The sequence below is a fragment of the Aptenodytes patagonicus genome, chromosome 9 (genome assembly GCF_965638725.1).
Source record: "Aptenodytes patagonicus chromosome 9, bAptPat1.pri.cur, whole genome shotgun sequence".
In the NCBI taxonomy this organism is placed as follows: Eukaryota; Metazoa; Chordata; class Aves; order Sphenisciformes; family Spheniscidae; genus Aptenodytes; species Aptenodytes patagonicus.
This window is the reverse complement of record NC_134957.1, coordinates 20,146,653-20,169,720: the sequence shown is the minus strand read 5'-3', so window position 1 is coordinate 20,169,720 and position 23,068 is coordinate 20,146,653. Positions and strand designations below refer to the sequence as shown.

Sequence of the window (23,068 nt, the reverse complement as noted above, 5' to 3'; positions counted from 1 at the left end):
AGCTTACCAAAACTTTTGAGAGCACAGCCATTCAGTACCTGAGACAAAGATTTTAACCGATAGGTAACAGAAAAGAACAAGTTTAAAATATACAGACTAAGGCACACCAGAGCTGCTTTGGTTCCTACAGAAAATAAGAAAAAAGTGCCCATCATAACCTGCCTTCTTTCTGCCATATACTTGTATCCACTACAGAAATATTTCTTCCATACCAAAGGAAACAGCTTCAAATCTCAGAATAAATTTGAACTCATCCTGATTACACAGTCATAGCAGGAAGTAAGATCTCCCCAAATCACCCTACAAAAACAACCTCCATCAAGCAAAATAATTAGGCTGGCACTTTTGGAAGAGTTCACTGCCTTGCTATTCTAGCCGCCTTGCTCTCGTGGCTTTTAACTACATAGTCCATATTCCATAAAACAAGCGAAGTAAATCCTACTGCAGATTCAGATGAAGGGAATAGACCTCTAAAGTTTTAATCTGCTTGCCAGCTCAGTCCTCCTCATCTGGCACGGTTTCAGAGACATTAAGCCTCTCTTACCACTTGCCAACTTTCAGTAGGTAGAACAGACATGATAGGCATTGTTTGGAAGAAAAAACAAGCTTGCCCTTGCTAGCCCTTCTGTACCAAAAGTTAGACCGAAGTATTTCCTGGAAAGAGGAAAAATACTAATCACACAAGGCTTTGGCAAGTTCCGCTCTGAAATACTGAGCACAATTCTAGCTTCCCACATTCAATGAAGGCCAATTCAAGGTACAGGAGATGCAAAGAAAAGCAATTAGAATAATCCTGTAGAACTGCCTGTCTTAAAGTTAAGGCCTGAGTTGATATTTCTTTCTATGAATAGAGCTTGGTAAGCTAAGACAGTGTAGTTACCTCAACAACTGGTCATAAATAAATTCAGCGTTTGAACTAGACAGCTAAACCCCAAGGGGGAACATTTTGAAATACTCTTCTGGAAAGGTATCAGGGACAAAAAAAAAAAAAAAAAAAAAGAAGAATCAAACCAAAAGACCCAGACTTTTACCTTTCAGGAGGAACAATAGTTTGCAAAAGACATTGCGTGACACAGCTAGATAGATAATCTTAATACTAGGCGATTATACCCTAATTCCAGAAAGTTTTTCCTAAGTCTTCATTGTTTTTTCAAGACCACTCTAAAACTTATCTGTATGGAAAAGCATATTCTATACTTACTGTTTCTAAAACCCTCTAAACAACCCCCTCAACCATAAAACCTAAAACCAACAAACCAGTAACTTCTCTGAACTTTCTCACTGCTGCAGACATCCAACAAAACATCAGAGATGAAATTTTGAGTGAACAGATCTTAGCAGTTTTACGTCAGAAAAGATGCCTGGGCTAATACAGATGTTGACTTGAAAAAGGCTGTATTTGATGACTCAGCCTCCCTCCTCTCACCCAAAGACATCTGACAGACTAACATCCATACAGAGGAAAGTGACCCACTTGCATTCATGCAATACAGTAACAGCTGTAAACAGAAAGTAAGCAACATCATTGTGAAACAGGGCACCTACAAAGGAAAGTATTTTCTTTATAGGAACTGGCAACAGTAGCAGTAATGTGAACATTAGAATCAAGGAATAAACACACTTATACAGCAGCAGGAATTAATAAACCTCTGAAGAGATAAAACCATTGTTGTCAGGAACAGCTTAAGGAAACTCTGAAACGTGCATATCCCAGAACAGAATATACACCAGAAACGTAAACAAAGCATTTGGAAAAAAGTTAAATATGGTAGACCAGAATAGAGACAAAAGACATGACCCTGTCAGAACTTATTTCAGAAACACAAGCACACCGAAAATTAATTTTTTGTGAAAGTCTAGTATTAAGAAATTTTAACAAATTCTTTTAATGTGGCACTGAATTCATGTATAATTACTCAACTCTTATCAAATGCCATGAAATCTACTATGGAAGTGGAATGCTTAACAGTGGCACTGAAGTTGCCAAAATACACAGGATGCTGACATCTATCACCACAGTTCAGAGTTGCCTTTCATGTCTAAGTGCACTTAAAACAAAATAGCTGAGCTATTAGAAAAAAATGTTGTGAGAACAGTAGATATAAAAGGGTTTGCTCACTGAAAGTTTCAGATATAGAGAACAGCAAAACAAAGTTAAATCCCCTAGTCTCAGTAAATTAAAAAAACCCTGCTTTGAAGAGCCTTATAATGACCCAATTAACTGGACAAGTACACACAAACCCAGTGAAGTATAACTTCAGACTTGAGCATAATTTGATTAGCATAATGCAGACCAGCTGAATACTGCAGTACTAATCAAAAGAGAGTAAGATGCTAAGATCAAACACCAACAGAAAACAAACTACTGCTTTCACTCATTACCTGCTCTTACCCTGCTGGTTACAGTCATATTTCTTTTCCTACCACAAAGGCCTAGAAGTTCTTAAAGGGGTTAATATTAATTGCCAGGACTGCAAGTATTAGAGGTTTGTACTTCGAAACATGTATGATTTCAGATGGAGATCATAATGTAGGCAGTAATGAACAACACTGACAATGGAAGTTTGTGGTTTAGATTTGATTTCCATATTAAAAAGACACCGATGAAGTTTAGGCAAATCTTCACAGTAGATACATTTTTACATGATTAACCCATGAAATTTAATTTTGTGAAGGCGGTGTAGGATTAGATGTCACTGTTCAAAGTTTACACATTAGATTTTAACTGTTTCACACTGACTCTACTTAAACAGCTTGAGTACTCTAGACCTCGAAGGCATTCCAGTTTATTGTCCGAGTCTCCTGACAGACTGCCATTTATTCTACCCATCAGGTTACTCTGTGCTACAGAAAGAACACCAAATACCTCTGTCCTGTTGGGTTGGTCCTAGGTTAGGAATACAATGTCCCTGTGAACTGAAGGAACTTGCAAAGAATAACTTTGTGCCCTTCTGTGGGCTATCAGTGTTTCCTGTTCACCAGGTCAAACCATCTTTCTCACCTCCTTTCTGCCCCTCAATTTATCCTCACTTAGAAGGTATTCCCCTGCATTCCACCTTTTAGGCTAAGTGTTCCAGTGCACAACCTGTATTGCACATGTCCCTCATATTACTGAGTAATATCGAAGCCTGCGTTAAGTGCTGATATAGAAACATCAAATCTATTCAGACCTCAGGGGAAAGAAAAAATTCTAGACCGAACTAGCTAACTGTAATCTTTAAGTGTGTTGGAAGACATTAAATTACAGTGAAATGGAAGGTTTTCCTGAAGGCATGGCAAGATGCTTGTAGCTTATATGTCAGTGAATCTTCTGTGATAAAAACCAGAAGTTCTTGAAAAATATTTTGAGTTTTATTGCTTTAAACAATCCAAAAATCTTATTAGGAGCTGCAAAGTGTGAATACTGAGTACATTTAATCCACGGGAAAAGTCACCGTACATATTTCCCATATATAAAGACATAGAAGAGAATACATTCTTGAGATGAATGATTACTACGATACACACCAACCTTTAAAAACACAAAGAACAAAATAATTGGGTTAATCAATACGATATGTACACTGACCTGAGTAAGATCTGGAATGTCACCCTGATCAATTCCAACTTGCTGGGTTTACAAAAAAAGAAGAAAAAAACCCGTACATTACTACATGCAGTGGCAATGAAAATAAAAACCAGTGATGTCTGAATGTTACATAGAAACTAACATATTCAAAAGGGATATTCATAACTTTCTGAACAGGTACGATTTTCAGTAGGAACACACCTTAGAAATCACAAGTGCATTAAATTGCATCTCAAAGCAAACCCAACTTTTCATCCAGCCTAACTTTTCCACGCAGAAAAGCTTACGGGGAGCATGAGAAACACCCACATTGCTTACTGGAACTACTCCACTTTGAGCAGTTACAGTAAAGGGGAGCACTGTAAATAGACTGTAACATTCAGTTCATATAAATTTCATGAACAGTTCAAAATGTAACAACACTTCAGAAAGTTTACTATGTTGTCTGGCTAATGAAAAGGATACCCAAGAATCTCACTTCATGTTAATGAGCGTATACAAACTTTAAAATACCTAATCTGTAGAATGCTTCCTTCTATAGCAAAGTTAAGCAAATATTAATCTGTTTGTGAAGTTGCTGTTATGAATATAGACCACTGCACCAGTACAGACAGCTAAATGATATCCCTTCCATAGACGTAGATTTATTTACCTCTGCTACTTTGAGGAATTCTGACAATTTGGTCATTCTGGCTAGAAATTTTTTGTAAATATCCAAGCCTTCTTTGCACTGGTTCTTCTTCATATCAAAATATCTTTCTGAGGATGCAAATAAAACTCTTGTAAGATAACAGCCTTCGCAGCAAGAAGGTGACACAGTATTATAAAAGTTAATTCGAGACAAGCTTCAGGGAGAGAACAGACAGGAGTAACTCAAAGCTATTCAGATTTTAAAGTTTACATTAATACCTGACACCTTTTGTAATAAGTCAGTCAATAGAAAACCATTGATTTTTCTATTTCAGTACATGAGAATATAATGCAAAGCTTTATTAAGCATGGACGTGAATCACTGCAATTGTTAAATTAGGTATTTAGGGGGAATATTTTCAAGAAGTCAGCTTACTAGCTGGCAATGAGGCAAATTATTTTATCATTTGAAAATATTCCTGGTATGTATTTACATTTTTAGACCCTGTATCAATATGTTTTGATGTTTGTAAATGGGCTCCATATCCAAAAGACATCAGAACGGCTACTGAAGCGGTACATATACTGAACTGACCTACCAAAAGGAGTATCAACCACATCCTTCACTTTTTATGGTTTTGCCCTATATACTTATAGATATTTCATTGAGTAAAAACTAACGGATTTTTCATTGAGTAAAAACTAATGGATTAACAGAGCAAACTGATCAGATGTTCTCATTCAGAAATTTGCTTGAATAGTCATTATAAGGCTTTTCTAAGAGCTTACCACTCTTGAACAAAAAACCCTACGTGTCATCTACTAGGCTCATGTAGATTCAGGTACCAGGTAAAAGTGAATAGTCAGGCTCTAAAGAAATTATGGGAAACCAGAAGCCAGTCATACTGTGACTATACTAAATACTCAAAATACCAGATACCTCACTAAATACTTTCACAGCTCAGTTGCCAAAGATTATCCACTGCACATTTACGGTATCTTTGTTTTAGTCTCACCAGTCACCCTCTCATCTCAATTTCTGTTTCAAGATGTATTCTTCAAGGTAGAAGCACATGTTTAAGCCTATGCTAGTTGCCACTGAAACTAAGGCAGGCTTAATTTAATGGTAATAGAGCAGAGAATTTATTACGAAATTGCAGTCAGAAATTGTCTATATTCTTTAGTTCTCTCAATATCTTTCACAAAAGTTCAAAAGCTAAAAAAATTCTCACATACCTAAAAGATTAATAATCCCCTCATTGTATGCTGCAAAAAGTCTAATGGAATCTTTAAAGAGGAGCATAAAGGCAGCATTTATAACACCATTTGTTAGTTCATTTGGATTTGCCTGTGTAGAAAGCAATGAGAAAGTAAATTAGTATTTAATAAAATAACGAAACTCTCACTTAAAAATGAGAGAGTGTTACCTAAAGTACTTACATCAAAATCAAGGAGTGCATCAAGCTGGTTCTGTATAATTGGAAGGGTTTTCAGAAGCTTTTCCGCATTCATGGTTCTCATCACTCCATCTATCCTACAGAGTAGAAGACACGTTTACAAGTTACCAAGAGACCTCAGCATATTATGCTGTTTCAATAATACTATATTGCTTCAAAGGGCCAAAAGCTCAAGAACAACTGGTATTTCCCTCCCCCCCAATATGAAAGACCAAACAAAAGAAGCAGTAACAGTCTTACCCTCTTTTCATTTTGGTGAAGTCAACTGCTACAAGTCTATATGAAAGTGCTTTTTCATTCAAGTATCTGCTATATCGCCTAATGAAGGTAGACATATCATAGCCTAAAAGTTAAGCATTTATAATTTAGACATTTTGAAGGGGTACAGTTTCTTTTAAGTTCTTTTCAAGAACTATTCTCCTACTAGTCCATTTTACATCAACTTGCATAAAAAACCCTTCATAGGCACTTTCCAGAGTCTTGAGATTCACTATTTTTCACCTTGAGATGTAATGTTACAGTTTCTTCCCAACTTGCTAAGATTAGGAAAGCATAAACTTCTAATAAACACCTAAACACATTAAAATATTAGGCAAGAACCAAGCGGAAAATATTAGGCAAGAACCAAGCAGCTCTTAAGATGTTCTTGAAATTAGACTAAAAATGTATTCCTAGTAAAATGCTGAAGACTTTAGTACCTTCTCTGCAATGCCTCAAAAACCACACAAAGACCGAGAAATGTTTTCTACCATTGGCAAGTAATTAAAGACTTCTCAGAGATTTGAGGGAGTTCTCACTATACAGCACATTCTAGTTACCATTCCATGCACCTTACCAGTAAACATTTACTCCTGAGACACTAAAATGCAACAGCAAATATAGATCATTGTGCTAATATTCATCAGGTTTATTCTAGTCAGCGTTAAGAGTTCACTCTTTAAAATTTACAGCTGCGTATGCATGATACATATATTACAGACTAATTTCTAGCACTCAGCTAGGTAACTCAGAATCTCACTTTCCTTGTGTCTGCATTCTTAGTTGGACATTCTTTGGTGCCTCATGCAATATAAATCATAATACCCTTTCATTTAAATGTCATTTGTCTCCTAGAGTGCACCAACACAGGCACTATCACAGAGCAAAAAAGCAGTAGAGTTATTTTCTTCAAGTGAAAGATCCTTACCCTGCATGGCACTTTTGTCCAGGTAGTTATTTAAATTGAACAAAGTGTTTCGGGATGCAAGATACTGGATAAAGCGCTGTTGGTGAAGAAAAAGTTGAGAATATCATTGTTGTGAGAGTCAAAACATTTAAGCATATTACAAGAAAACTCCACTTACCTTGTAACTGTTTCTAGTAATCTCTATCAACAATAGAAATTAGTTAAAAGGGAAAAATTTAAAGGAAAACTTGAAACTACTGATTAGCAAAGCCTCTGAAATCCAAAACTCTATTTGGCAAAAATATAAATTTAAACTAAATAAAAAAAGACATCACTGCCCATGAATAAAAGCCTAATAATCCTAGAGGAAGCTGCTTAGGTTAACTTTGTACTTTAGAACAGACAAGCTGGAAAACACAAAACAAAAATACCACTCGCATTATCCAAGCTCCCGAGGTTTCAATAGCTCTACCGCTGCTGTGGAAGTGGGAGACAGGTTTAGTTACAAAATTTAAAAGTAATTAGTAACAATAATGCTTCTGGAACTGTGGTGAGCAGCAGCACTGGGATTATAATTTTATATATATGTTATATACATTGTAATGCAGCGATCTGACTAAGCAACATTTAAGTTTTGACAAATAATAGCTAGCTCCATAAATAACATACGAGTAAGAGACAAGCACATCCAGATAGCAAGGTAGTTTTAAAAGTTTCTCTGCCACTGTTCTACACAGTCCTCCTATGATTGTGATTTCTTGACTTTCTTGCTTCTTTGTACGTGTTTTAGTTCATAAAAGACGACTATGATCAGTACAGCTTAAGGGACTTGCTACATCTTTGATCTGAATCCCTCTGCTGCTACAGCACACAGGGCCTGTTCCTTCACCCTTCATGGTGGAAATCTACCTGTCTGCCAGGTTTGGACTATTGCACTCCACAAAACCAGCATTTTTTCAGTCAGGCTCAGTATAGCACCTGCTCTTTGGGAACTGTAATGAGGGCTTAGCACAGCAACAAGAAAATTCTTCTCACAAGTACTATTTAAACTGAAAGCAATACTTTCACCTTCCAAGGGGCCCAAATGATTCCCCAACTTGTCACGTACCACCTCGTCAGTAACTCGTATGTGTTCTCAGCCTATAGCTACGGAGTTCACTCAAGTCTACAACACGCAGCTTGCCTACCAACAGTTCTGGCACTGTTTTAACTTCTTATTCTGTTTTCCAGCCGGTTTATCTGGTCTTTGTACATCTTAGTACTGCATTCAAAGAGATACAGAAGAAGAAAAACAGTTGGAACGTGATCAGGAACAGAACAGTGATGTTCAAAAGCTGTCTATACACATTTCAAAATTAGCTACAGTTCTGAATCTCATTTTAAAAGGGGCCAAGGCTAACTCTCACTCTCCAGATGTCAGGGGTCTTGCATTGTACAATGCACACGTGAGAGGAGTTTTAACCTGTTTCACCCAAAACTTCATCACAAGAAACTGCAAGACAGTGATTGCTCAGACAACATTTTGACCTTCTGCTGTATTTACTTGTACTTAAAATAGAAGTCCGACATATGGTCATTTTTTAACTGTTTAAGAAAAAGGTCTCTTTTAATGTATTAGAGGAGCGAGGAGTACACTCGTGTTCCACCTGAAATTACAGAACTAGTGTTCCAGCCACATCATCTCAGCAGGTATAAAGGAACTCTTTTTCAAGTTTCAAATACACCCATTCAAAGCTGAGGAGCGGTTTTGGTACAGACAAAAATTCAACTCTTCTGCCACTACAAAACACTGTATGGGCAAACAGATACTGACTGGTAGCCCACAACTCTTAAGTTTCGATTTTTTTCTATGGTTCAGTTGTCTGCTTTTTTTTTTCCTTTCAAGTTTCAGTGTGTAGATATGAACTGTATTGGAAGAAGAGAGAATAAAATATACAAACTGATTTACAGCCTTCAGTTTAGCTTTATACTTGGAACAAGTAGTGAGTTCCAAGCAGTGAATTTTACTTCATATTATTCTGTAATTTCAGCCTATTATCTATTGAAACTACAATTTAAGCACATAAATAACTCGAGGAAGCGTTAACAAAGAGCACACTATGCTTTACAGGTCATTTCAATTAAGTTCACAGAGATTTGGAGAGAGGAGGCAACACTAAGTTTTCAGAGCAGTTTAAAGGCTGGAAGCAGTACCTTTAAGAATCATCATTTCAGTATTACCAGTAGTCAACAGTCATTTATTAAGAGAATGACTACACACAAGTTCAGGACTAAACTATCACCTGACGAAGACAAAGTTAACAGAAGGACTGTGCGAGAGAGGCTACATTTCTAATGTCATGTTATTGTCTGGGAAGCTTTTCATAAATAGTGATGAAATAATTTAAGTGAGCTAAATGCAATAGAAACCTGTTTCGGAGGAATGTTAATGGCAACGACATATGAAGATATAGCCCATTAGATGATTGGCAAGATCAAATATTCTAGTCACCATATTCCTCCCCCCTTTAGTAAGTATTCTTATCTGTTAATAGGTTGGCTGCACATTTATGGAGTGCTAACAAGACTCTCTTGCTGTGCTCTTACTGATAAAAGCACTAGCCTAATGAAGTAAAGCTCATCAGAAGTTTCTCAAGTCTTTATTCTAGAAAGGTCATTCATTATTCCCTCACAGCCCAACTCAGATACCTGCAGGTAAATTGCAAACACTGATATATTTCGGTATTGAAATAATGAAGGAATATTTTCTTCTCTGGAGAAGTACTTTACAGCCATCAGCAGTGGAAAAACAAAGACCTTTGAAAAACTGAAGTACATATCTAATGCTTCATAGATTGAGACAATTTTTTTAAACACTGTCAAGGAGGCTTTAACAGAACTAATCATGTCTTACCTCGTTTCCATACATCATGAGGTGGTGTGTTGTAATTAGAGCTTTGAACACTACAACCCAGCTACTGTTTGCAGTTCTCTCAAAGAGTGTGTCTGCCAACTGCGGAATATTCACATTCATTTCATTTGTGCACTGTATTAGATCTACATTAAAGAAAAAAAAATCAAAGCATTACAATGAGTTATATGCTCAAAGAGGATCATCATGTTATTTTGTGTTTTACATTAAGAATTCATACCGGAAGCATTAACTTCAGTTCTTTATTTAAGAAATAATTGAGCTCTTTTACACTCCTTGCTCAAATTCACTGCATTTTACTTAAAGACTCCAAGTATGAACTTCAAAGGCATTTCAATAGTTTTATGGAGTCCCAATATCTCATGAATAAATAACCTGCTCCAGTAGAAACTCTATGCCCAAATTATTGTCCGAAAGCCAGCGTAGACCTTCTGGATGCTCAGTGTCTGAAGCCACTCAATCTAACAAAAAAAATGAAAATCGAAGAAGCACGAAAAAGTGAGACATCTATACCTCATGAGATCAACAGGCAGCAAGTACCCTGCAACTCCAACCTAAGCCTGAGTACTGACAAACATGACAGCAAATGAGATGCTACAAACCTGTTATAAGCCTCTTTTCGATAAGAATTAAGAGCAAGAATTTGCATCTACACACCTTTCCACTTAGCTAAAATAACCTAATCACCAACCTTCTGAGTATTTTGTGGTGGATCATGGCAGGCCTCAGGCTTTTGTATAAAAAAAGCTCTTTGTGTCCAAGACTGATTACAAGCTCAATAGTAGAACATTAACTTGGGAGGTCAGAGACAGGGAGCTTCAAGTCTCTGTCCGAGTATTGGTACAAAACCAGAACAGGCTCCAGCAGATACATGGGAAAAAAACCTGCCCGAGAATGCTAGTGAAGGCACGTGCTGAGAAGAGAGCAAAGAACTGAATCCAGGACTATTCTAAACCCCTCAAGACATGCACATTAGACATTTATTCTCTCTGAGCTAAATTTGGCTCAGGTGTGATCAAAGTACACCTTAAGGACTGGGCAAGGCCCGTAAAACAAACATCTAGTTTGAAAAGCTTCCTTTGTGGCCTCTCACTTAAGCCAAGCCTGTGAGCAGCCTGTTGGTTGCAGAGCAGCGTTGCTGTTTATGTGGTTAGTCTGTGTAAGCACCTGAAGAAGGGTAGGTGCTTGGGCAGCTGGGCAACAACTGAATACTGAGGTGTCAGCACCACTGAAATGGCCAACTTAATTGTCTTATTAGCAGTATGCAGAGGACAGACTACATTATCATAAGCAATTTAAACATGAACTTAGAGATCACATATCAATAGTTTAGGACAAAATACTTCATAGAAATATCGCACTTAGAATGTACATCTGTTCTAGTGCACAGAAGATATTACAGATGTATCTTAAAGATCTGTATTAAGAACATAAAGTCCTTTGATTAAGGATCACTGTTTAGAATAATTTAATAACCAGAGTAATTTTAACAGAGTAAAGATTTTTAGATAGTATCTTGTTGAGGTAGAAAGCTATAAAATGCAAATTCTAATAAGTTACTAATTTCAGTCTGATATCAAAGGTTTCCAAATATGTACAAAACACATAACTTGGGATGAAAACTTTCATCCTTATTAGTAACACACAAAAACGCTGAAATACCTGCACAAAAAGAAGAGCCCTGAAAAGAAGTTTTAAGCAAGCTGTACATCAAAACCTTATTTTTGAGTAGTATTAAAATATTTCAATATTTACAAATGTTTTTTGAGAATCTTCACAAGTCATTTGATAGATGCTGCTCACCACTCACAGCTGTATCATCGTCAGATGCTGTGTCAAATTAAGAAGTACTTTAAAATTTTTAGAAGTCCAAACAGTTCATAGACAATTATTGCCCCATATAATGAAGCAAGTCCCAATTCCAGAATTTATACATAGAGAAAACTTGAATTTATTTCAACAGCCTCATCTACTGAATGAGAACTTTGTTATGACATTTCTAAGTAATTCTCTCAAAAGACATTAAGGCAAATAAGTCTTCCTAAATCCAATCAGTTTATAAGCAAGCATTATGAAGATCTGTTAGATCTTGCTCAGTATTTTTCATGTCACTGAAGCATCTGTAACCAGCACAGAAACATTACAGAGCTGTTACAAGTCATACTTCCTATTCTCAGTTTACAAAAACCAACCAAACAAAAAAACAATCAACAAAAACTCCACAAACTCTGTACAGAGCAATACCTGTAACATTACTACTAGGTAACAGTTAAAGAAATTCCATTGATCTGCTGAGGTCAAAGACCACACAGATAGCCTATTGAAAATATTATTTCTGCACAAAGTCCTTCTTCACATGACCACTAAGCAAGTCAAATTTTTCACTGAAGATTTTCAATATTAAGAGTGCTTACTAAATAATAGATGAAACTGGGAGGGAAGATCCAGGTTAAAAACAAACAAGTTTCTGCTCTCAAGTCAAATTAGCCAAGCTAATTTCATTCATATTTTGCCAGTACTCTCCACAGAGATTTCAATCTTGTCACCTTCCCTCAAGCTAAGGTCTACTAGCAGATGTACCAGTAGACCCTAAGATGATGCTGAAACACCTGGGAGATCCCTTGCATACACTTATGTCTAAGACTGATATCAAACGTGTTCTTATAGTGCTGCTCAGGCACAATGTGACAGAAATCCTACTGTTAGCAACTATATCAAATGCTGTAACCGATCACCTCTCCTTAAGCCACACATCCATAAAAAAAGTTTTGGCTTATCATGCCATCATAAAGGCATCACCACAAAAAGCCATCCAGATGTCTACCTTCAGAAGGGAGCAACTGCCTTCTGCTTTGGTACACAAGACTAAAAGAAGTCTTCTGTCAAGTGACAGTAACAGAGTGGAAGCTGATAGACCTCTGGTACATTTGAGCAGCTCATATGTTATCGTTTTATTCCACAAGTGTGGTTCCGTGTGATTGAAAAGTGCAGTTTCCAGTAATTCTGTAAGAGCGCTAGTAAGGTTTTCCAGCATGTGGTACTTGCTTCTGTAAGATGTGAACCTGACCATTTTAAAAGGCAACCAAAAGGAAATATTTCACATATGTAGGGCTAATTGGACTCAGAGTCTAATTCAAGCTGTGCTTGAGGTTAAGAGGACCTGAGTGAGCTGCAAGCCCCATGCACTTTAGACACGTGCTGAAGGCAACACATACTGACTCCCCTGAAGACAATTTTTATTGAGGGCACTTAGCACAATTGTGGTCTTTGGTTTCAAAATCTCCTTGAATGCACAAACACATAAGCCACAGTTGCCAATACTGAAGAATACATGCTTAGGCAAACAAAACATCTCTAAAATACTAAACTAAGAATGAACAGTGGAAAAAAAAATCTCAGTGCATTTTATAGGCCAAAACTGGACTTTCCTAAGAGCGTATTACAAAAAAGTAAGTTTAAAAAGACTCTTTAATAAGGCTACTCAGAGCAATTTTTTTATTATTATTATTTTACAACTAGTAATAATAAAGCTAGCATCACATTTGAATTCTAGCAATTGCGATACGTAACAAAAAAAGCAAGTGTCATTTCTCTAATATGATTCTTCTAAGTCTGCAACAGAAATATCTACATAGAAACAACTGTATGGATCTGTTACAGCTGGCAACAAAGGAGGAAAAAGCTATTAACACCATACATCTAGAAGTATAAAGGAACACATGCACCTGAGAGACTGACAGCTGGGCAACTGTAATGTGGATGTTGGCAGCAAAAACTGGAATGAAATGTGTAGGGCAAGTGATGCTCATTTTCTTATCGCACTACTTATATAAACACTTTACAACTCAAAGCATTTTGCCAATTACCCAGAGGAATCGTTTCAACTGCAAGTGAAACTGTGGTGCTATTTCTAGAATGGAATTTAGAAACATGTTAACATCACACAGGAAAAAAAGAAAAAAAAAGTCAAACTGCTTTAAACCGGAAGAGTACCATAGGTGTTTTCAAGCAGCCTGGAAGAGCTGTGGAAATCTTACTGCCTAGAAAAGTACCAAGGATTTCTCTTCCACAGCTCATCTGAAATACTAGCACATCATCTATGAAACCATACAGCTCTTTGGAGAACAGCACGCATAAATCCAGATATTAAAAAAATCAGGTTTTTGGAGAATTCTCAGCCAGGCACCAATAAAAACTGACATACTTTTCAACTTTCAAGTAACAGTCATCACTTTCTTGATTCAGGAATACCTCTCTCAAGAGAACTGTAAATACATAAGTTAAAGACAACCATAATGGTTTAATAGTCCCGTATTTCTTCCACTTTGTCACAGGACTGAAACTGCTCTAAGGCAGATACAAGAATGAAGACCAGTCTCCTTAACCTTTGCAGTCTTGAAAAAAAATTACATTTTCTTTTTGGAAGTTGCACCATAAACTATAGATTACAAAAACATAAAACAGAAGAGCCACTTCAGCAAACTTTCTCAATGTAGCCCAAGGAACACAACAATTCTTGCTTGAAGACTTAATTCAAAGATAGCACCTGACTGATACAAATATTTTTATGCCCATGTGCTCTGATAGTGCAGATTTGATAGCAATCTTTAAGTTTCATTTATATAATAGCTAAATCTGAACTTAGAGTTACTTTATCAGAAGCAAAGCAATTCAGCTATTCTGTCTCACTCCCCCACTAAACAAGGATACAAGATGGCCCATAAATTTTTTTTAAAAGCCTTAAGCAATTTCTAAATAAAAACCACATTTATAGATTACAAAAATATTAACTATTTTTTTTTTTGTTCAAGTCAAATTTCCTCAATTACTGTATTGAAGAGCTTCACAGATTACTAAAGAGCTTCAAATCAAAGACAGCCACCTTACTGTCTGTGGAAGAGTTCAAGAGTATTTCTTCATACTGTACCACAACTTGCATATCTCTGCAAGAACCACACCGCATCAGCATTCACCCGACAGTCATGAGCTCTAGCTGCCAAAAGTAAGAATGGGCAGATAGAAAAACAACCAAAAACTGTGATAGTCATAACGTGATATTATTGGCAAAACAAAGTTTGCGATGATTTGGTGGAGACATGAACCTTCTCCTAAAGGAAAAGGCTTAAGAGCCTAATTCTGTTACATAATACAATTTTACAGTACCCGAGTTACCACTTCTTACAAGATTTCCAAAGTTTGTGTATGTATAGGAGTTTTAAGTTTTGATGAGTAATGTTAACTACTTTGCCCTCCCCTGTGCTTCTTAAGTGGGCTGTATACAAGTTAAATAGGAGTTGTTTTTTCCTTTACTACTGTGTTCATTTAAAAGTTTAAGATGCAATGAATTTAGGGGTTTGTATTTTTCTAAATTTTGGTCTATACACAAGTCTACTCTGCCAGTTACCAACTTGGCTACGGCTTTAATTTATTTTTTTCAACAGTTAGCCAAGAGATATGCCACCAAAAGCATAATCTAGCCCCACTCCACTGCAACCCAAACTCAGGAGGCTGAGGGGAAGTGAGAGAACCTGGGGAAGAAGAGACAAGATCTTCAGGTGCTCCACTACAAGAAAAGATCAGCCTCTCTATAACACTTTATGTTATCCTAAAATATTACAAAATACTACAGAAATAGATCTGCTGACTTATTTAGGACACCGTGACCTACTTTAAAAGGAGAAAACCCCAAGTATTCCCATTGACACTGCTTAGGTTTGGGGTTTTTTTTGTGTTTCTTTTTTTGCTCTTCAAGAAAAATATGACTATACTACTCAGCAGTTAGTAGCCAGACAAAACCCAAGACTCTTAAATACTAGTTCACACACTGCATGCGTAACATCTTCCTGTAAACACCCATATTGTGCTATTATAGTTTTTCTTGCTGAGGAAACTTGGCAACAAGGGCATTTCAAGAATTAATCTGAATAGAGTGCACAAACTGATACTCCTCCACGATCCCCGATACAACTACAGCAACTCTCAAAAACATGTTCTTGGTGAAGCTTTTTCTTGAGCAATTACAAGTAATACCAGATGGTGTAGCATTTTGAATGACACACACATGTAGCGACCAAGGTGCAACCAGCAGAGTTTTGCATTAAATCCAAGCTATGTTTTCCTTCTTAAAACTGTCTTTAGTACTTAAATTGGAAGGTACTTGCACTGTATCTTTGAAAATACATTGTGTGATTTTTCCAGAGATTACAGTATTTAAACTAGTATCTTAAATGCAAGCAGGTAATACAAGTAAGTTTTGTGTACAAGTGAAAAAAAATAAGAAGTGCCACGCAAAGGCTTGCAGATGTTTGAAAAGCAGCGCCTGGGTACGCTCAATGAAGACTGGAGAACGTTCATTGGGATTTTTTTTTAACCCCTTACAGAGATATCTGTGGTACCGTATTTCACATCTTTTTTTCCCCACCCCACCAAAGCATTCCACTATTTCAGATACCAAGTCAGAACAGCAAGCTTTTAGTTTGTCTTAGACTGAAGTCTGAGAAAGTGAATTACACCAAAACACAGAACTCATCTGGCACAGAAGGGGACCTTCAGGAGACTGACAGCTCTAAACAGGTTTGTATCAAAAAATATTCAAAGGAATTTGATACTCAAAAGGCAACCTCAGTTTATCCTGTTCTCAAGTTAAGAGTTTTTCCAAGTTTCCATTTTCTTATTTTGTGAGGGTAACTTATAGGAGATGACATTATTTTAAGGATATTTTCAAACAATACACTACCTCTTTTAAGCTTCAAAAGCTTTCAAACTATTGAGCAAGCTGTCACCACTTTCTGGCTTCCTGTTATGTTGCCATTTCTGGACTCAAAGGTTACCTCATTAAGTTGTTCTACCACAGGCAGAACACAAGACAAGATAAAATAAGGTAACTTTTAAAAGGTATCTTTAAAAAAGAAATTGTCAGTTACCCAGTTTTAAGGCTTTTAATTTCAACAGAGTAGCCGCAATATTCACTTACTGTAGCTGGATTCCACCCGTTTAGATCAATAACAAATGAGGTATATATTTGGTCAGTTTTAACTATTCGATCCATGCCAAAAGCTCTCACGCAAGTCATCTGTTTTAACAGACGAGTGCCATAGCGTCAGAGCGCCAAACTATCCTCAAACAGTATAACTCAGTACGCTTCTTCTGAGAGCTTGAACTGCAGACTCTCCTTAGCACCACCAACTTGAACGAGTCCTGCAAAACTACCAGCATGCTCCGTTGACTTTGAAGAAACCAGCATAAAGCTTCATGTCTTCTTTCCTCTCCCTAATGGAAACACACACACTTACTTCACTTTTAATACGTGGTGCAGTACACCTATTCACCATCTACGAGGTTTGAAGCATTCAGTGCACTTTTGAGCAGTCAAACAGTAACTTCAATTGCTATCCAGTTACTAAAATCTGAAGCAAAGCAACACCACTGATACTTTTGTAGATATCAAGGGTAGCTTTCTGCATCTTTTGGTATACAGAAAGGAGTTTTAACATATTAAATTTAAAAATATCAGCGGCAACATACTCTCATTCTGGAGAGATATATTGGTCCACCTTTGCCCTTCCCTTTACCTCGCTTCAAGTCTTTTTACCTCGTTTCAAGAGCCATAAAACAGAAAGCTATGATATTTTGGGAAACGTTAGAAATACTTAAACAGCTGCACTCCACCAGATGCACAGAGGAGCGCTTAAAAATTTAACTTCTCACTCACAACAGCAAAACCACGCCACTTAACCCACCTTTTCCCTAGGTGCCAGATTAATAAGCAGTGCTGTATCCAGAGCACATAAACGAAGCAGCTCTCATAGGGAAGAGTTCACAAGGTTGGAATAGTTTTGTTTCCCGGGCGCGACAGGGTGTTACAAAGCTCACTCCCTCCAGGTGTAAATAACTTTTGAGGAGCAAACCAGTCAGGTTCACCCAGCTTTACGCGACAACCCCCCTCCCAGGTGCAAGCGGCCGCGCTGGCTCTCACCTCCCCTCCGCCCCCCACCGCCCGCAGCAGGAGGGAAGAGGCCGCACCGGCTGCCCCGGGGCTCGAAGCGGCTGCCCGGCGGGCGAACCGCGGGCCCGCCCCGGCCACCCCCCGCCTCCGCCGCGGGGCGCAGGCCGCAGGCGGCCACCGCGGGGTCATACTCACAGTCCAGGTGCTTCTTCTTGGGGCCCATCACCTCGTGGGTCGTCGCCTTGCAGACGGCTTTGGCGACGGCCGAACCGGTGACACTGTGCTGCGCCGCCGTGATGCGGTCGGTGATCGACTGCCCCGACATCGTCGGCGCGGCCCTGGCGGCAGCGGCTCCCCCCGCGGACCCGCCGCGGCGGGCAGCAAGGCCGGGGCAGCGGCTCCCCCGCGGCCGAGGGACGAGCGCAGCCTCCCCGGGCGAAGAGCGCCGGCAGCCCGCTCCGATGCGACGCCGGCGAGGGCGACCGGGGAGTCCTCGCCGGGCTCCGCCTCACCGGCGGCTCTTCCCACAGCCCCGCGCTGCTCTGCGGTGCGGCGGCGACCCCTCGCCTCCCGGCCCCGCCGGCTCAGCTGGCCGCGCCCGGCCCCGCTCTCCTCTGCCTCCTCCCGCGGGCTGCGCTCCGGCTTTCCCTTTCACATTTACACTCCCAGACAAAATGGCGGCGGCCGCGGCGGCGGCGGCGGCGTCAGGTGACCGCCCGCCTCGCCCCCGCCCCTCGCGCCCGCCCCGCGCGCCCGCCCCGCTCCGGAGGGGTCGGCCGGCGCTGCGCGGCGCGCCCCGTCGCCCCTGGGGCGGGCGCGCGCGGCGGGCGGCGGGAAGCCGCGCGCGGTGCGGCCGCGTGCCCCGCGGGGCTCTTCCGTCACAGGGGACGTCAGTGGGCGTCTGGCGGGTTGGGAGCGGGTGCCGTCCCTCCCGCCGGGGCGTCAGGTGTCCCCGCTGGCGGCGGGGAACCCCCCCCCCGGCAGGGCAGGGGGGCTCTCGGTCACACGGCCCGAACCTCCTCCTCCACCAGCTCTTTGTTCTTTGGGCGGATTTAAAAGAAAGAAATAAAAACGTGTCGGTCGTCACTGCGTTTCCTGCGGTCAGAGAAGTACCGCCGGCGGTCCAGCACGGCCGCGCGCTGTCAGAGCGGTGGAGGAAATGGTCTAACGGGACTTGCGATCGGTAGTCTTCGGTGGGACGAGTTTTGCCATGGAGCCTCGGGCAGCGACATCGGCGTCCGCAGGGTTGCAGAGGCGTGGAAGGACCTCCCAGCGTTGCTGCGCGCTGTGGGGAAACTCCCTCTCTTGCAGGTTGCGGAGGAAGAATAAAAGCTCCTCGGAAAACTTTGCTCTTGCAGACTTCATTTGCAGAAGCAACATCCGTAAAAAGAAAGAGCCCGACCTGCCCGGCTGAGCCTGTTGGGTCTCCTCCTTAGGAAACGGAACCCTTCTTGGGCTGGGTTGCGTGCCCGCTCCTCCGTGAGTGAGGCTGCTGAAGAGCTTCAGGAGAAACTCCTCCGGCGGGGAACGGATCGCATCGGGAGGGCGGCTGAAAACCTGTTAAACCGCAGCGGCGGTGGCTGCCTGGCATTGAGCTGGTTTGGAGGAGATGGGTCTTGTCGTTTAAAATTACACCAAAGAACCGGGCGGGACAGGAACCGGGTGATGGGTCCAGCCAAAAATGGGGGGGAGGACCGGTGGTTCACTGCACGTGTGTGTTCACTTGTTTGCCATTTTCCGGAGAGCAGACAGGAGCAGGGGCGCAGCTTTTGCCAGGTGTGACAGCGGTTTCTCCGACACGGACACTGGCCGGTTGCAGCTGGACCATTACCAGGAAAACGTTTCAGAACTGCCGTCAGTCGCATTAATGGTACCGCGCAGGCAGGGTTAAACAAACGGCCTAGAAGCGATGGGCTCTGCAACTCCCCTGGTCCTCCTAGCCTGGCTGTCTTCGTACCAGCTTATTACTTGGCAAAAAATACAAAAGAGGTTTTGTAGTGGGTTGACCTTGGCTGGACACCAGGTGCCCACCAAGCCGCTCCATCACTCCCCCTCCTCAGCAGAACGTGGGGGGGGTGTGGGTGTGGCGGAAATAAGATGGAAAAGAACCCATGGGTCAAGATAAAGGCAGTTTAATAAAGCAAAAGCAAAGGCCGTGCACGGAAGCAAAGGAAAACAAGGAAAAAAATGCAGCATCAAACTACTCAATCAGAACGCTCGGTTTTCCCATGCCATTTCATGGAAGAGTATTTTTTTAACTTAACTTCTGCATTTGTAGTACTTTAATGTAAGTGTGAACACTCATACGAATAGAAGATCGGCGAATACAGCAATAGTTATTTTAGGTTACAACTTTGAAGTAAAAACACAAGTAAGGAGAGTAATAAGGAGGCAGTTGAATACGAGTGTTATAAACAAAAATCTAGCAGCTTCTGACAGTCAACTCATATTTCAGGGTGCTGATTAAAGCTTTATTGCTTACATTATCCCTAAAGTGAGATGCTCCATAAATGTGTGTGCTAGACTGCCAAACACCCAACCGTCTGTTGTTGCATTACACGTATTTAAAGCAATAAAGCAGGAAACGTTTGCATCCACAGTACTGTATATTCCACCAATACATAAAAATTTCTTGTCTTTTCATAATATTTGTACAACACAGAGGGCATTTATTAACTAGGTGACCACAGGGAATGAGGACTACTGAAATCCCTTCTTACCAACACTTACAACTTACACTACATACTTAAGCCATCTTTATACCCAATGTACAGATTTATACATTCTCATTAACTACTGTCCCCTGTCCTTTAACAGATAGATCTTATTCTCCCATTCCATGGGTTTCCTCCACTCCTCCAAATGTTTGTAAGAACAGGCTATGACTTGGGCCCCATCTGTCAAGATGGGTGCTCAGGACAGGAGAAGCAGCGTGTTCGATTGTTGGGCGCCAACACCGGCTTGGTTTGGATCATCGTTGCACTCGCCCAGTTCCTTGCAAAACTCGCTCTTCGTTGGTTCAGGTCGTTCCTGCTACATAACTTCTTACAACGTACAACTCACATCACAGATTATTTTTCCCCCAAGGTTGAATCTCCTTGAGGCACACACCGGGTCTCCCCATCCTTCCACATTACCCACCAAGTACACCCAGGTCCTTGAGCAAAAAAAATCCCACGGATGGGTTTGCCTTTTCCCAAGGGAGGAGCAATCCACACTGTCTTCCCTAGCCACTTCCCTATGTGCACTACAGGGACCTTATCTCCTCCCACAGTATGTAGGGGTTTTGTTTGGGCAGGACAAGGACAGTTAGCAGATCCTCTGGTGTTAACCAGCCAAGTGGCTTCTGCTAAATTTATATCCCAGTGCTTCCATGCCCCATTGCCCAACGCTCTCAACATGGTCTTTAACAGTCCTTTATATCTCTCAGTCTTTCCAGAGGCTTGTGGGTGACAGGCGATGTGATACACCCACTCAATGTCATGGTTCTTAGCCCAGGAGTTTATGAGGTTATTTCAGAAATGAGTCCCATTGTCTGATTCAACTCTTTCTGGGGCACAAAAAATTTGTACCACAAAATTTGCCTTTCAAGGCCTAAGATGGTGTTTTGGGCAGTGGCATGGTTTACAAGGTATGTTTCTAGCTAACCGGTAGTTGCTTCCACCATGGTGAGTATGTAGCGCTTGCCTTGGCGTGTTCGTGGCAGTGGTCCAATACAGTCAATTTGCCAGGCCTCACCATATCGAAAACCCAGCCACCGCCCTCTATTCCAGGGAGACTACCCGTGTGGCTCGCTTGATTGCAGCACACGTTTCACATTCATGAGTGACCTGTGTGACGGCCTCCGTGGTCAGGTCCACCCCTCGATCACGAGCCCATCTGTATGTTGTATCTCTCCATAGATGTCCCAATGTTTTGTGGGCCCATTGAGCTACAAATAGCTCACCCTTACGCTCCCAGTCCAGATCTACCTGAGCTACTTCAATTTTGACAGCCTTGTCTACCTGTTCATTGTTTCCACGTTCTTCAGTGGCACAGCTTTTGGGCATGTGAGCATCTACATGATGTACCTTTAGAGTGATGTTTTCTACCCGGGCAGCGCTGTCCTGCCACAGTGCAGCAGCCCAGGTGGGTTTGCCCCTGCGCTACTAGTTGGTCTTCTTCCACTGCTGTAGCTGCCCCCATAGAGCATTAGCCACCATCCAAGAGTCAGTATCGAGACAGAGTACTGGCCACTTTTCTTGTTCAGCAATCTCTAGGGCTGGTTGGATGGCTTTCACTTCCGCAAACTGACTTGACTCACATTCTCCTTCAGTGGCTTCAGTGACTTGTCGTGTGGGACTCCACACCACAGCTTTCCATTTCTGATAGTTTCCTACAACATGACAGGATCCATCAGTAAACAAAGCATAACACCTTTCATCTTCAGATAACTCATTATATGGTGGTGCCTCCTGGGCACGAGCCACCTCCTCAGGCAATGCTCCAAAATCTCTGCCTTCTGGCCAGTCCATGATCTCTTCCAGGATTCTTGGGCAGTTGGGTTCCCCCAGTCGAGCTCATTCCCAAGCTCAGCAAAATAAAGAGATAAGCGGTGCAGCCAACAAACTGTGTGACCCACGCAGAAGCTTGCCGCTTAATAACTCCTGTAACTATAGCACGCTTAATACAAAACTGCTGTTGTCTCAGGCTTCACATTGGGCGCCAAAAAGGACTGTGGTGGGTTGACCTTGGGTGGATGCCAGGTGCCCACCAAGCTGCTCTATCACTCCCCTCCTCAGTGGGGCAGCGGGGGGGGGGGGAGAAAATAAGATGGAAAAGAACTTGTGGGTCAAGATAAAGGCAGGTTAGTAAAGCAAAAGCAAAGGCCGTGCGTGGAAGCAAAAGAAAACAAAAGATTATTCTCTACTTCCCATCAGCAGGCGATGTCCAGCCACTTCCCGGGAAGTAGGGCTTCAGTACACGTAGCGGTTGCTCTGGAAGACAAATGTGGTAATAATGAATGCACCCCCCACTGCCTTTCTCTTAGCTTTTATTGCTGAGCATGACATCATATGGTGTGGAATATCCCTTTGGTCAGTTGGGGTCAGCTGTCCTGGCTGTGCCCCTCCCAAGATCTTGCCCACCCCCAGGCTACTGGCCTTTGGGGGGATGTTGGAGAGACAGCCTTGATGCTGTGGAGCGCTGCTCAGCAGTAGCCAAAACACTGGTGTGTTATCAACACCTTTCTAGCTACCAATACAAAGCACAGCACTATGAGGGCTGCTATGGGGAAAACTAACTCCATCCCAGCCAGACCCAATATGTTCTGTTGAAACAGAACAAAGGCGAGCAGGGACGGTTCCCAAGCGGAGCTGTCTGTCTTTCGATACCATTGCAAAGCACGATGGCA

At 41.2% G+C, this 23,068-nt stretch overlaps 1 protein-coding gene across 4 annotated transcripts in view; it reads right to left on the bottom strand.

Moving 5' to 3' along the window:
- Positions 1-18,336, bottom strand: part of LOC143164582 (phosphatidylinositol-binding clathrin assembly protein-like) — a 33,968-nt gene extending 15,632 nt beyond the window's left edge. For all 4 annotated transcript variants that reach the window (XM_076347350.1, XM_076347352.1, XM_076347353.1 and 1 more), the window contains exons 1-8: positions 17,872-18,336; positions 9,714-9,856; positions 6,842-6,917; positions 5,896-5,998; positions 5,639-5,732; positions 5,435-5,546; positions 4,221-4,327; positions 3,569-3,610 (exon numbers count right to left, since the gene is read on the bottom strand). In XM_076347350.1, coding sequence (XP_076203465.1) covers positions 3,569-3,610; positions 4,221-4,327; positions 5,435-5,546; positions 5,639-5,732; positions 5,896-5,998; positions 6,842-6,917; positions 9,714-9,856; positions 17,872-18,001 — 807 coding nt within the window. In that variant the 5' untranslated portion in view covers positions 18,002-18,336. The remainder of the gene's footprint in view (positions 1-3,568; positions 3,611-4,220; positions 4,328-5,434; positions 5,547-5,638; positions 5,733-5,895; positions 5,999-6,841; positions 6,918-9,713; positions 9,857-17,871) is intronic.
- Between the last annotated feature and the right edge of the window lie 4,732 nt (positions 18,337-23,068).